Consider the following 13,895-nt stretch of genomic DNA (forward strand, 5'->3'; position numbering starts at 1 on the left):
CTGTTTGGTAACCATTATTTTAATGGATTATCATCCCATAATCCATTATGCAGATTATAATGGATTCTATATGCGTTTGGTAATCATTATAATAATTGCTTATTTTAATCATAACTGAAAAAATCCATTATTTCCATAAACAGAAAAAAGTTGTTTAAAAATTATTATAATCAATTATTTTTTCTTAATAAAATTGAGTTGTGTTTATTCCTCTTATTTTCTATAAACTATCAAGAGAGGGTTAAAAAAACACTAGGGAACTTAAAAAAAAGTTCTAGATCATTATTTTTTCCACTACTTTTAGGGAGCATTTTTTAAAGATAATCAATTATTTGATAAACATGTTTGTGAAAATTTATTATAAAAATGATTATACTAAAATCATTTATCTATTTTTGATTATCTATAATCATATATTATTCTTAGGACCAATTGGTATTTCCTTCTTCTGTATCTCCATCCATATCCATTAAACCGCCAATTGATGACACTCTTAATTGATGACACTATTCCTTAACGCCTCAGAAACCATTGGATGCCTTTCCATTCCCTCTTCAACAACAAAAGGTATTCCCAATCCAAATTGAATTTTTGGAGACTTTACAGAAGTAAAACGCTCAGTCCAATCGAGAACAACATCCGTTCAACTTGAACATGCAAGTTTTATCTCTTTCCATTACATTTTTCGTCCATTGTGCTTTACTTTTCATTCATGGATTTTATTAATTTACATTTTCAATTGCTATGATAATGTTGTGCTCTGGGTTTTGATTTTCCCTTCATGATATCACTTTAGCCATCAATTGCTATAGATCAGATACTGTGATCCCATGGTTGTCCCCTTAATAAGTCCTTTTAACTCTCAGAATCTCAAACCCTACCGATAGAATCGTTCATCTTCTATTCATTAAACTTTTAGAAAATCAACTATATTCTCTTATTCCACCTTTATTCGTTTCATAATGATCGGACATGATTCTCTGAATTATTCAGCACATTGGAAAATCTCTGCAGCTAATTCATGGGATTTTGAGAGAATAGACAGTGTTAAATAAGGTATATCTCTCTACCCTGTTTCTTGGTGTTGAATGGTTAAATTAGGAAGTCTATTTTTTTAATGGGTTTGTTTCTCTAATTGTGGATTTGTTTCGATTTTTTATTTGGTGTTTCATATTTGTAGGAATTTCATCAACAGATTGTATGTGAAGCTCAAAACTCAAGTATATCTTGAAAGGCTTCCAACACTGTAAGGGACCTCTTTGATTCAAGGCATGAGTCTCTATCTCAATTAAAGGGTATCTTTTATCTTTTTGGTTCGACTCTGGCTCTGTGAATCTACAGATGTAAACCATTTAAACGTTTTGTGCCATTTATTCCCTTACGTCAGTGATTTATTTATTTTGTTTTGTTTTTTTGGAGTGTGGAGATTATCCTTGATTTGTTCCCCCACTTTCTGCATTTGGATTAATCAGGGGCAGCTAATTGGCAAGTGAATGCATTTATTTTTTACTCTTTTACTTATATTTTGATAAGAAATTATGGAGTCTGTCATCATCACTCCAATTCGATTTGACAGGTATGTTCGCCGTCTGCAAATTTTTATTTTTTTTTAAAAATTGCATGCTGACTCATTGATTTGTGCATTCAACATGAATCAGAAAGTAGCTACCAGCTACACCATCACCCAATTTGATCTCCATTCTGCCTATGTCTTACTCCAGCATCCACCAAATGTAAGGTTTGGGTGCGCAAGAAGAGTAGTCATTTTACCGTGGATGTACATTTCACTATTCTTAGTCTGTTTTCTTGGTGTTGATTCTTGGTGTTCAAGGAATTTTTAACTTTGCCTTTGATCATGACTTTCATATGTTTTTCATTCATCTTAAAGTAAATAGTGGTAGAAAACCAGCATGCATGATGAATCGTATCTTAGTTTCACTTCATATAGTATACGATGAACTGTATATTACTCTTTTTTGGTGTTGAAACCATGATTTTGTGTTGCAAGAGGATGCCAAATACACAATTTAGTTTTTGTACATTCATCCAGTCTCAATGAAACTATGATTTTTCCTAATCTTAGAATCTTACTTCAGGTATAATTAAGTTAACATTCACTTCGATGATACGTATTTCATTTTCCTTGCTAACGAAATTAACTAACCACTGATTTTGGCAAATTAGTTCACTCCCGTTGATCATGTTTTACACTTTGCTTAAACATTCCAAATGCAGGAAAAGAAGATGGAAACACAGATTACTGTCTCCTCAAAGAAGGAAAAAAAACATGATACAAGTCATCATCTACAGGCCTTTCAATGAAATTCGTGATAGGGAGGATATAACTCCGTGGACTACTGAGATGCAATTCTCCCAAGAGTGGGAAGAAGTAGACTTTGTGGTGAGAAATGAAGTCACAAGCCTGGAACACAACCTGGACGATTGCAGGAAGAAGGTATTCCTACCTTGCAAGTGATTCATTTCTCCTCCAAATTGTTAATGTAAATTTTGTAGGCTCTTCATGTTGTTTATGCATCGCCGCCTATTATTATACATACATAGAAACCACTACTTGATTTGGTAACTTTTTGTGATTTTTGAGTAACGATTTCTATAAAAATTTGAATGAGACCATGGCCATTTTTGCTTATACTCGAATCCAAAAAAAATTCAAACCTGTTAATTATTTTTTTTTGTTCTAATTTTATTGATATGAATTTTGTAGGATGACACTGCTTTTAGGGGCTGGGACCACCAACTTCTGGAAATCCTATAACATTCGGCGGAAAGCTTGATAAAGAACCTAAAGGTAATTAAATTGAAATTTTATAAGTGTATGTATTTACGTGAAGAATTCTCCAGAATCAAATACTAAAGTGTGTTTTCCTTTTTCTTTTTTTAAACTTTGGTAGTTTACCGTTTGTCAATCTGTATATGCGAGCAGATTGGTGCCATCTCCCATGTATTATTCGAGCTTAATGCATCAATATTACTCAACGATTAACAGGGCAAGTGGGCAGTCAAATAACTATATAACACATGATACTTTACACTCTATAAGTCAATATTGTTACAAGGGTACCAATTTTCATAGGGGTGTGTCTATTATAAAATTATTGTTGGTAAGTTATGTCAGTGATCCGTTTGTTATTTTCTGTTAATCGTAAATTGTCATCGTCGTTTTGTATCTTTTTCTTTTTACTTTATGCGTATAGTCCCCATATAGCACAGTAACTATATGTACACAACTAGAAGAAGAGAAAATGGATTATTTCACAAAATGAAGGATTCAAAACAATGTACACATGGACCTTACATGCGGTGTATTTGAGTTGTCGTAGAGGTAGATCATAAAACGTATTGTTTGACGCCATGTCATTAACATGATGTTCAACCAGGAACGGCATCGCAACTTGCAAGGTTTTCCTTCAAGATATTGATAACAAAGTTATTAGTATAGTTTTTTAGTAATTTTGCTTATGAAAATTCAGCTCAATTCAACGCTTACAATACTTTCGAGTTTCGAGATAGTTGTAACCTTAAATTTGGTCCAACTTACTTTGACTGAGTTCATATTTCTGGCTAAAAATTGGGTGATAAAGATGTGGGAGTCCCATGAAACCAGTGAATACATATTGCAATGCATGGTGTACAACATCCCAAGCTTATTAGCCTGGGAGCGGCACGGGTCATTCTCTAGTTTATTAATAAATAAGTTATTAAAAACTATATATATTGTCGATCAAGAATTTGGTGCTAACGAGTTTCGAACTCAGATAACTGGTATCATCACCCAATGACTTTATCACTGTACTACAGTGATCCCGGTTAAAAATTATATTAATAATTTTTAATGGTGGTAGTGAAAGAAGCAGCGGGTGGTGGAAACAATGGCGGGTATTTGTGAGTGGTGGACTTGGTAACATTACGGGTGGTGGAAAAAATATTGGGCGTGGCTGGTTTTTACGTACGGTGGTGGATGTTAGTGAGTAGTAGTGGACAATAATAGTTTTGTGTTTTTACAAAATGCGCAACATTTTATTGTGATAGATGTAGTTGGTTGTTTTTAGCACAACTGGTAAGGACAAAACACAAATATTTTGAGGAGGATACTAAATCATATAAGACAATATGATCATGACCGTTGGATCACCCAAATGGGATCCCGGCTATTTATAGTACCCGATCGAATAAATCACGGTTTTTAATATTAAAATAAAATTAATTACATTTCCAAAATACAAAATAAAATTTGGACAAGTTAGGTTAGATAAAGAACGATTAAATTTATACTTGCAGAACAAAAATCTACCGTTATAAATGATCACGTTTAATTAAAATTTAACAATAAATTTTCAATTGATCTTTCATAATAAATGTTTCTTTAACTAATCAAATGAATATATTTTTGTTGATACATAATAAATTTATTTAATATTATCCATTTCAGTAAGCATTAATAGTGGTTGTGATGGTGGGCAATGGTGGGGATAATGGTGATGGGTAATGGTGAGACTGGTGGAGTGGTGACGATAATGTGGTGATGGAAGAAGTAGTCGTAGTAGGGTGAGAAAAGGGGTCCTAAGATAGGTAAATTAAGCAGGTGGTATTGATGGTGGGTGGTAGTGGTGGATCGACGGTGGGGATAATGGTGGTGGATATTGGTTAGACTGATGGAGTGGTGATGATAATGTGGTGGTGGAAGAAGTAGTGGTAGTAGGGTGAGAAAAGGTGTCCTAAGATAGGTAAATTATTTAGTCACCCTTTGGTTAATTTTTCTTTGTTTTGTTTTAATTTGACAATTTTTAAAGGCCAGATTTTCCAAAAAAGATGTTGTGATTTTAAGATTTGTCGGGTAGGGGGCAGGAAGAAAAATGAAACCTATAAAAAATTGACCAAATAAAAGGCTGCACGCGAATTAATTGTAATCGGTTCAGTTTCTCACATCTCTCTTTATTCCCTTTTTTTGTCATGGTTTTTGTTTTTGTCATTATTTCTCCCGTACTTCATGGGATTATGCAAGGCTGCGTGGATTAATTGTGATCGATTCAGTTTCTCACATCTCACTTTATTTCCTTTTTTTTGTCATGACTTCTGTTTTTGTCATTTCTTCCCAACTTCGTGTAATTATGCATGCTTGAGAAATAGTTCATGATAATAGGTAAAGAGACAAGAATCAAATATTATTATAAATTTTAAGAGAACGAATAAACACAAATCTATGTAAATTGGGAACCCAACAATTTATATCAAAGAGAAAAATTAAATTCTAATGCTAACATATTTTGCAAGATTAATCTAATTGATTTTAAAGCAATTTTAGGTGTTTTTAGTTTTGTTACAAGTTTGGTGAATGACCTTTGATGATATTTTTTTGAAGTAGTGAACGAAGTAATGTTTTACTGCCCATAGGATTTGTTCTAACAATTAACTATGTTTGTCCCAAAGGGTTGTATGACTTAGATACACAATATTAAAAGATTCGAGGATGAGGACATGTTTATTAACCAACTCCTCAAAACATTTAGACCTGGATCGATTGGTTCGATTCTTCTCAGACAATTACGACATGTATGAATCTATGAATACATTTATAACACATATCCTTACATGACACGGTTTGAGACCTAGTTAGAATACAAAACAAAGTTTGGCTAGATAAAGAGCGGCCGCGATTTGTCTAGGAGGGATAAACCTACGGTCGTGGTTTTTTCAACTAACCATTATAAATACTTTATTAATTAGTATCCTATAAATTGATCATGATGAATGATTAATTAATTTTTCATGATAAATGTTCATTTAATGAATCTAATAAACACATATTTTTATTTCATGATAAATGTTCATTTAATGAATCTAATAAATACATATATTTATTAATAAATAAGTTTATTAAAAACTATATATATATATTGATCGGTAAAGGATTTGGTGCATGCGAGTTTCGAACTCGGATAACTGGTATCATCACCCAATGACTTTATCACTGTACTACAGTGACCCCTGTTAAAAATTATATTTATAATTTTTAATGGTGGTAGTGAAAGAAGCAGTGAGTGGTGGAAACTGTGGAGGGGATTTGTGAGCGGTGGAGGTGGTAACATTACTGGTGGTGGAAAAAATAGTGGGCGTGGATGGTTTTTACGTACGGTGGTGGATGTTAGTGAATAATAGTGGACAATAATAGTTTTATGTCTTTACAAAATGGGAAACACTTTATTATGATAGATGTAGTTGGTTGTTTTTAGCACAATTGGTAAGGACAAAACACAAATATTTTGAACATGATACTATATCATATAAGACAATATGATCATGACCGCTGGATCACCAAAATCAGATCCCGACTATTTATGGTACCCGAGCGAATAAATTACGGTTCTTAGTATTAAAATAAAATTGATTACATTTTTAAAATACAAAATAAAGTCCGGACAAGTTAGGCTAGATAAAGAACAATCAAATTTATACTTGCAGAACGTAAATCTACCGCTATAAATGATCACGTTTAATTAAAACTTAATAATAAATGTTCAATTGATATTTCATAATAAATGTTTCTTTAATTAATCAAATGAATATATTTTTGTTGATACATAATAAATTTATTTGACATTAACCATATCAGTAAGCATTAATGGTGGTTGTGATGGTGGACAGTGGTGGGGATAATGGTTGTGGGTATTAGTGAGACTGGTGGAGTGGTGACGATAATGTGGTGGTTGAAGAAGTAGTGGTAGTAGGGTGAGAAAATGGATCCTAAGATATGTAAATTAAGCACTAATGGTGGTTTTGACGGTGGGTGGTGGTGGTGGATCGGTGGTGGGGATAATGGTGGTGGGTATTGGTGAGACTGGTGGAGTGGTGATGATAATGTGGTGGTGGAAGAAGTAGTGGTAGTAGCGTGAGAAAGGTGTCCTAAGATATAACCATTGGTTAATTTTTCTTTGTTTTGTTTTAATTTAATTTTAGTTTTCAATTTACTTTTTTTTTTTTTGGTTTTCAATTTACTTTTTTTTTTTTTGAATTAGAACAATTTTTAAAGGACAATTTTTTTCAAAAAAGAAGATGTTGTGATTTTAAGATTTGTCGAGTAGGGGGCAGGAAGAAAAATGAAACCTATAAAAAGATTGACCAAACACAAGACTACACGCGAATTAATTGTAATTGGTTCAGTTTCTCACATCTCTCTTTATTCCCCTTTTTTGTCATGATTTCTGTTTTTGTCATTTCTCCCCAACTTCGTGTAATTATGCATGCTTGAGAAATAGTTCATGATAATAGGTAAAGAGAGAAGAAAAGAGATGGATCAAGAATTAAATATTATTATAAGTTATAGGAAAATGAATAAACACAAATCTATGTAAATTTGGAACCCAACAATTTATATCAAAGAGAAAAATTAAATTCTAATGCTAACATATTTTGCAAGATCAATCTAATTGATTTTAAAGTAATTTTAGATGTTTTTAGTTTTGTTACAAGTTTGGTGAATGACCTTTGATGATATCTTTTTGAAGTAGTGAACGAAGTAATGTTTTACTGCCCATAGGATTTGCTCTAACAATTAACTATGTTTGTCCCAAAGGGTTGTATGACTTAGATACACAATATTAAAAGATTCGAGGATGAGGACATGTTTATTAACCAGCTCCTCAAAACATTTAGACCTGGAACGATCGGTTCGATTCTTCTCAGATAATTACGACATGTATGAATCAATGGATACATTTGAAACAACGGCACGGGTTGAGACCTAGTAGCCTATATAATATAGTTTGTTTCAATCGTTCATGAGATACATTGTAAATCTAGTTGTAACCGATCACAAGCTATATTGGAATGCAAGTTGTAACCGTCCATAAATTACTTTGGGAACCAAGGTATAAACGGTCACAAGATGAATTGGAAGTTAGTTGTAATCAATCACAAGTTACCTTTGGGAAGCAAGGTGTAACCAAGCTAACTCAGGAAGTAAGGTGTAACCGATCACAAGTTGCCTCTGGGAAGCAAGATATAACCGGTCTCAACCTGGTTTGGGAAACATGGTATAACCGATCACAACTTACATTGTGAGGTTGGTACAACTGATCCCAAGAACAAAACCGAGTCTCCAATATTCACATATCTTTGTAAGTTTTGTGTGAAGCTTGGAATTAGGGTTTTCTAAGAAACTTATAGATGTTGACATTTTTTTTGAAGCATGTATTTTGTTAAAACTTAACGGGATGTCGACATATTTGAACATGTGGATAACTCATATCATTTATTGTTCAAAGATATTCCTTGATACTCAAGCTGATCCCTGGTACAAAAAAGTGAAAAACATTTAATTATGGTTTCATAATATATGTTTTAATTACCAACATTTAAAACATATCCTCTGGAAAAATTATTAGTTAATGTGCTAGACTAACAATAAGAGTTTTTCCATGAGAGTTTTCGGAAATATTGGTTAACGTTTATTGGGAATAGGAAAATCGAATTTAGGTACTTTAATACATGTCTTGAGAATATTTTCGGTTTTTGAATTTCCTTGTTGTCCAAACAACCTTGGTCTATAAATACTTGAGTTTGAAATTCTTGCAAACTATCCTAAAATCCAGGAAAACTTATGTTTTGTTGTTGTTTCTGGTGGAGCCGTCTATTCGGAGAGGAAAGTATCCTAATTAGGTGAAATCTCTTACGACCGCTCGTTTAAAGACTTCTATGGGATCAAGAAGCTCTACGAGTACCGTTGGTGGAAAACTAGATAATTGTAGTGTTATTGGTTTTCAATTATTGATTTGATTGACTATCGGTTGTTGAAACTTTGATTGCACCTAGTTTGTTTATTCTTGAGAATCTTCTCTTCTGATATAAGATTCACTCAGACTAGATCAAAGTATCGACGAGATATTTAGAACCATCTTCGTATCTAAAGACATCTTGTGATAATCCATTTTTAACAGATTCCGTTCTGTGTGTGATTGATCACAAGAGAATTCAAGTGTTGTTGTGTAGGTATTTGAAGGCAATAGAAGATTTGAAGACGGAGAAGATTTCTTATTAGTTTTCGTATCTTGTGGATTTAGTGCACAAACCTTGATCGGCTAGGATCCAACTAGAAACGGTTTATCTTTGATAGACTTGATTGATTAGTTGCGTGAGATCGACAACTCTCTATAGTTTCTCTTCGAGATCTATATCCATTGAGTACGAGTCTAAACTTGATTATTTCGGTAGTCAGAGGATAGATTGATCTAACCAGACAAATGAACTTATTAGATTAAACATATGAGCCTTTGTCAACGACTCATCAAATATCTTTAGCAAGATTGATTAGAGTGGTTACTAAATAGATTCTTCATTTGCTGTTTGGAACACGATCCAAATGACTTGTTATTCACGTGCGTGACTCTAGAAGTCGAAGAAGCAAGGATACTGAGGGAACTAAGTAGCTAGGGGTAATCTGCTTGGTCTCAACTATACGGAGTTGGAATTAGATTTTGTATAAATAGACACATTTTTGTGTCTAATTTGTCCTCAATGTCCGTATTTTTGGAACTCTATTTTTGTACTAATATTGTGTTTTTATGTATTTTTAGGAAATAAACATTTTTGGAAAATTCGGCTCGAAAAGTTGATTTTGGCACCCGAAGGACAAGTGTTATCCGGACTCTCGCTTTTGGATAAGGGGTAACCTAATTACTAAGGGGCACCCCCAGGTCACCCCCAAGGCAGCTGCTATTCGCACCCCTATTATGGATAGGGGGATACCAGTTTCTTCCCCATTTGAAACGATTTTGGCGGGAAATTTCTTAACAGTTCTGGCAGAATTTCGATCGTCAAAATGAAGGGGTTATGGGTCGATTCAATGGCTGAAATTTGGTATAGAGATGTGATATAGGTTAAGGAACATAGTATGGGTGACATGATCGATCAAATTTGGCTGGAATTTTCGGTATGATTCACACACCCAAAACAGAGCATGTGTATTGTAACATGAGCAAAATTGAAGTTCTTGTGTGCATGGGGGAGTTCTGCTGGCGTTGGAAGAGTGTTGAGGCGTGAATAAGTCGAATTGGAGCGTGTTGGACCAGAGAAAACGCGTGAAAAGCTAAAACAGGAAAAAAAATATCCGAAAATATTTTCTTTCACTGCTGAGGATTTGTGGAGTTATGGAGGAGATTCAATGCATGCTTCGGGTTTAAATAGAGTCCTTGGAGGTCAGAGAAAGGTTGTCGAGAGTTTTTGGAGCTAGGGAGAGCTAGAGAAGACGAAATAAGAGTTTAACAAAACTCTGCTACTGATGATGATGATGATGAAGAACACGAAGAACGGACCTGCCAGAGCAGTCGTTCTTCAACAGTGACAGCGACAGCGGAGTGTGGGTCGTAATTTATTACAGCAATTCATATGTATCGTTCTTGTGTGACGCTTCCTGTGGGTCGCACATTAGCTGTTTACACCATTTTCTCTTCTTCTCATCATTTGTAAACCATTTTTGAGCCATAATAAATTATTTTGAGAGCATTTTTACTATGATGAGCTAATTCCCTCGTAACCAATGAAATGGAGGAAGCTATTCACGCAACATAAATGGGTAACTATTTCATTTAATTATATAATTCACCTAATCGCTGCTTTTGCAGAGTTTTAAATTATTTGAATGATTGTATTAATTATTTGTTATTCAGTTTGATAGGTTATGCTTGGTTTAATCTCTTGATAATCTATGCTTAAGGTTTACAAATAATGTTTGAGAATCTGTATGATTGATAGTGAATTAAAGATAAAAGAGGACTTAAGAATTGAATAGAGTTTTGAAATATTTATCATTCAATTTTGCATAATAGTGGAATCTAGTGTCTTGGTTACCTCTCGCACCCATTGTTAATAATTTTGTATATAATTTTATTAAACTTTTAAATTTAATCTTCACAAGTACGAGAGTTTGAACCTCATTACTACAACCCCAGAAAAATCTTTAATCAGTATAGAGGCTTAATTTTGAGAGTATTCAAAACTGGATTATGTCTCGGGGTGCATTTGCGATTTCCTCGCTAACAAAATCTTGCCGTGTCTTTTACTTTGTTTTCCACATTATAATTGTTATTATAATTACACAAGTACATTAACTCCATAATACTTGATATTGATCCTATAGAGTTTCGGTAATTTCCGAACCTATTATCAAGTACACACTTTGTTGATCACATTCGGTATAGGACTTATAGGTGTATGTGGGTACCTTCGTCTTTTCAATTAGTATCAGAGCAGGCAAACGCGAAAAGATCTAAAAATCAGTGTTTGGTGTGATCCAACCTATAAGACATGAGTCGAAATAAAAAAAGTAAAGCTAAAATATAAAGGACTCGGTTAATTAGCATACATCAAGATGTTGATAACAATCTATCAAAAAGGATCAATGGAAATTGGTCTCGTAGTTCTTTCCTAAATTCAAGCACAAAGTCTATGAATAATAAACACTTGATTTAGAATCATGTTCATGATAAGAAAATAATGCATCCAAAACAAAAGGTACAAGTATCTGATTCAAAATTTGTTTTGGATTTGATTCCTATTACTGGTGGAAAATATTCTGTTTCAATCCCAGACGGTAAGAAAGATTTAAACCCACTACCCTGCCCTGATTCTGAGTTTATTACTGGATTGTAAAGTTTTTTTAATAAAGTCAAATCTTTTTCTGAAGCAGGAAAATCCATTTATTGTGTTAGAGCATTGCTCGGTTGAACTCGCATGCGTTGCTATCTCAAGCATGTTTGTCAATGTTAGTGATCAAAACTATAAAGTCTTGATTTCTAGTCTACTATAGCTAAGGTCTCGGACTAGGATAGAAAGTGTAGTTAAGCTCAAGAACTCCATGGCAATCGTCATACAAGACGAAGGACTACTCAAGGAACCGGTGGATCTTCATTAACTAAAAGGTATGTGGAGACTTGAACTTATCAATCACTCAAAAGTATATCTACTCTATCTCCTATCTTGAGATAAAAGTCGTTTTTCTATATAGACTTAGATTATACACATTTGATATTTCGAGCCGAGTTTATCTCACCTATCTATTTCTCAAAATATGTGTTGGTAAGCTTTCGCTTTAAACAAGTTCATCTTTACCCAGTGACGAAAGTCATGATATTTTTCAATCACTTTGAGAATTGCTCTGACGAAAAATGGTTTGTGAATAACAACTATATAACGTCATCTGAGAATGTTTCAATGATTGAAATGAGAGTTTAGATTATATAACCATTGATGGATATAAGCATTGTTGTGGAAACACATATATGTATAAGTCATATTCCTTGAACCAAAGTTTGCGAACTTTGTTGATCAAGAGAACCGGAATTGTTTGCACAGTCCGCGAACTCAGTACGCGAACTGGCGGAAGTTCTCATCGAGAATATCTAATGGAGTTTGAAAACTCACTCAGCAAGCTCAGTCCGCGAACTGGCGAAGTTCTCAAACCCGAGTTAATGAACCGATTCGAGTGAATCAAATCATCTTTGCTTCAATTGTGTCTTGTGTAGTACATAATATTTCCTTGCAATTGAACAACTCTCTAACTAGTTCATTTGAGTCATTTGAACTAGTTATGGTGAAGAAGAACATGGTTGATATGATATGCTCATATGGCTAACCTTTTGGTTAACTATTATTGAACCAACAAGTGCATACGTTTGGGTACGGTTAACAAACCTAGAAGCGTGCATTGTCAAGTGTGTGTAACAAGCTAAATTTTCGATCTAACGGTTGAGAAATATTAGCTTGAATCTAAATAAGATTTTCATCTAACGGTGAATATTGAATGTTTTGTTACTAAGGTAACATTGATTTCAAACCCTGATTTGAAAGACTATATAAAGGAGACATCTAGTATTGTGCAAAACTAATCCCCACACCTTACATGTGATACTAGTTTGCGTGCTAGAGTCGATTCTCCTTTAACCTCTGATTTTATTTTCTCAAACCGGGTTAAACGAATTAAAGACTTCATTGGGATTGTGAAGCCAGACCGATACTACTTTTATCGTAGTTTTGTAATCTGATCTTGCATCTTCTATCGTACGAGTACAATCAGATTGATTGGCTTGAGATTGATATCTATGATGGGCAAGATATAAAAAGTAATCACAAACACTTTGTCTCATCGTTTGTGATTCCACAACATCTTGTTTCGCTACCATATGATTAAGATTGTTGTGAGGTGATTGATTAATATAGGCGGTTCTTCGGGAATATAAGACCGGATTATCAATTGGTTCCTGTTCACCTTGATTATTATCAAAAGACAGAACAAATCCTTTAGAGTTTATCTGTGGGAGACAAATTGATCCTTTGATACACTTGTCTGTGTGAGACAGATTTGTTTATTGTCAAAACCTGCGATTTTGGATCGTAGTAACTCTTAATTGTGGGTGAGATCAGCTAAGGGAATCAAGTGCGCAGTATCCTGCTGGGATCATACGCGTAGGACCATAACTGTACCTTGGATCAGTGGGAGATTGAATGGGGTTCAACTACAGTCCAGTCCGAAGTTAGCTTAGAGTAGGCTAGTGTCTGTAGAGGCTTAATACAGTTATGTTCAATCTGGACTAGGTCCTTGGGTTTTTCTGCATTTGCGGTTTCCTCGTTAACAAAATTTCTGGTGTCTATGTTATTTCAATTTCCGCATTATATTGTTTTATCTTTATAATTGAAATAATACAGGTTGTGTGTTTGAATCAATCAATTGGAAATCGACCTTTGGTTGTTGATTGATATTGATTGATCCTTGGATATTGGTCTTTGGTACCATCCAAGTTATTCCTTGTATTTTATTAGAACTTGCAGTTCTTGCTTGAGTAAATCAAATCAAGAGATAGATATAAACTCGTTAATATACTTTT

The 13,895-nt window shown here is 33.9% G+C and overlaps 1 protein-coding gene across 6 annotated transcripts; it reads left to right on the top strand.

Annotated features, from left to right (window-relative positions):
* Window positions 1-401: 401 nt before the first annotated feature.
* LOC113302956 lies at window positions 402-3,187 on the top strand. 6 transcript variants are annotated; one of them, XR_003337237.1, is made up of 5 exons: window positions 402-1,056; window positions 1,181-1,295; window positions 1,420-2,455; window positions 2,726-2,809; window positions 2,913-3,187. XR_003337237.1 is itself a non-coding variant. In XM_026551929.1 (4 exons), exons 2-4 carry the CDS (start codon window positions 1,539-1,541, stop codon window positions 2,774-2,776), a joined length of 309 nt encoding a protein of 102 aa, XP_026407714.1. In that variant the 5' UTR covers window positions 411-1,056; window positions 1,181-1,538; the 3' UTR covers window positions 2,777-3,091. The 6 variants fall into 6 exon arrangements, 1 of the variants encoding a protein (XP_026407714.1); XR_003337238.1 differs by having other exon boundaries at window positions 1,473-2,455; XR_003337235.1 differs by having other exon boundaries at window positions 404-1,056; window positions 1,181-1,733; window positions 2,236-2,455.
* The last annotated feature ends 10,708 nt before the right edge of the window (window positions 3,188-13,895 follow it).

Source organism: Papaver somniferum, chromosome 8 (assembly GCF_003573695.1).
Source record: "Papaver somniferum cultivar HN1 chromosome 8, ASM357369v1, whole genome shotgun sequence".
Taxonomy (NCBI): domain Eukaryota; kingdom Viridiplantae; phylum Streptophyta; class Magnoliopsida; order Ranunculales; family Papaveraceae; genus Papaver; species Papaver somniferum.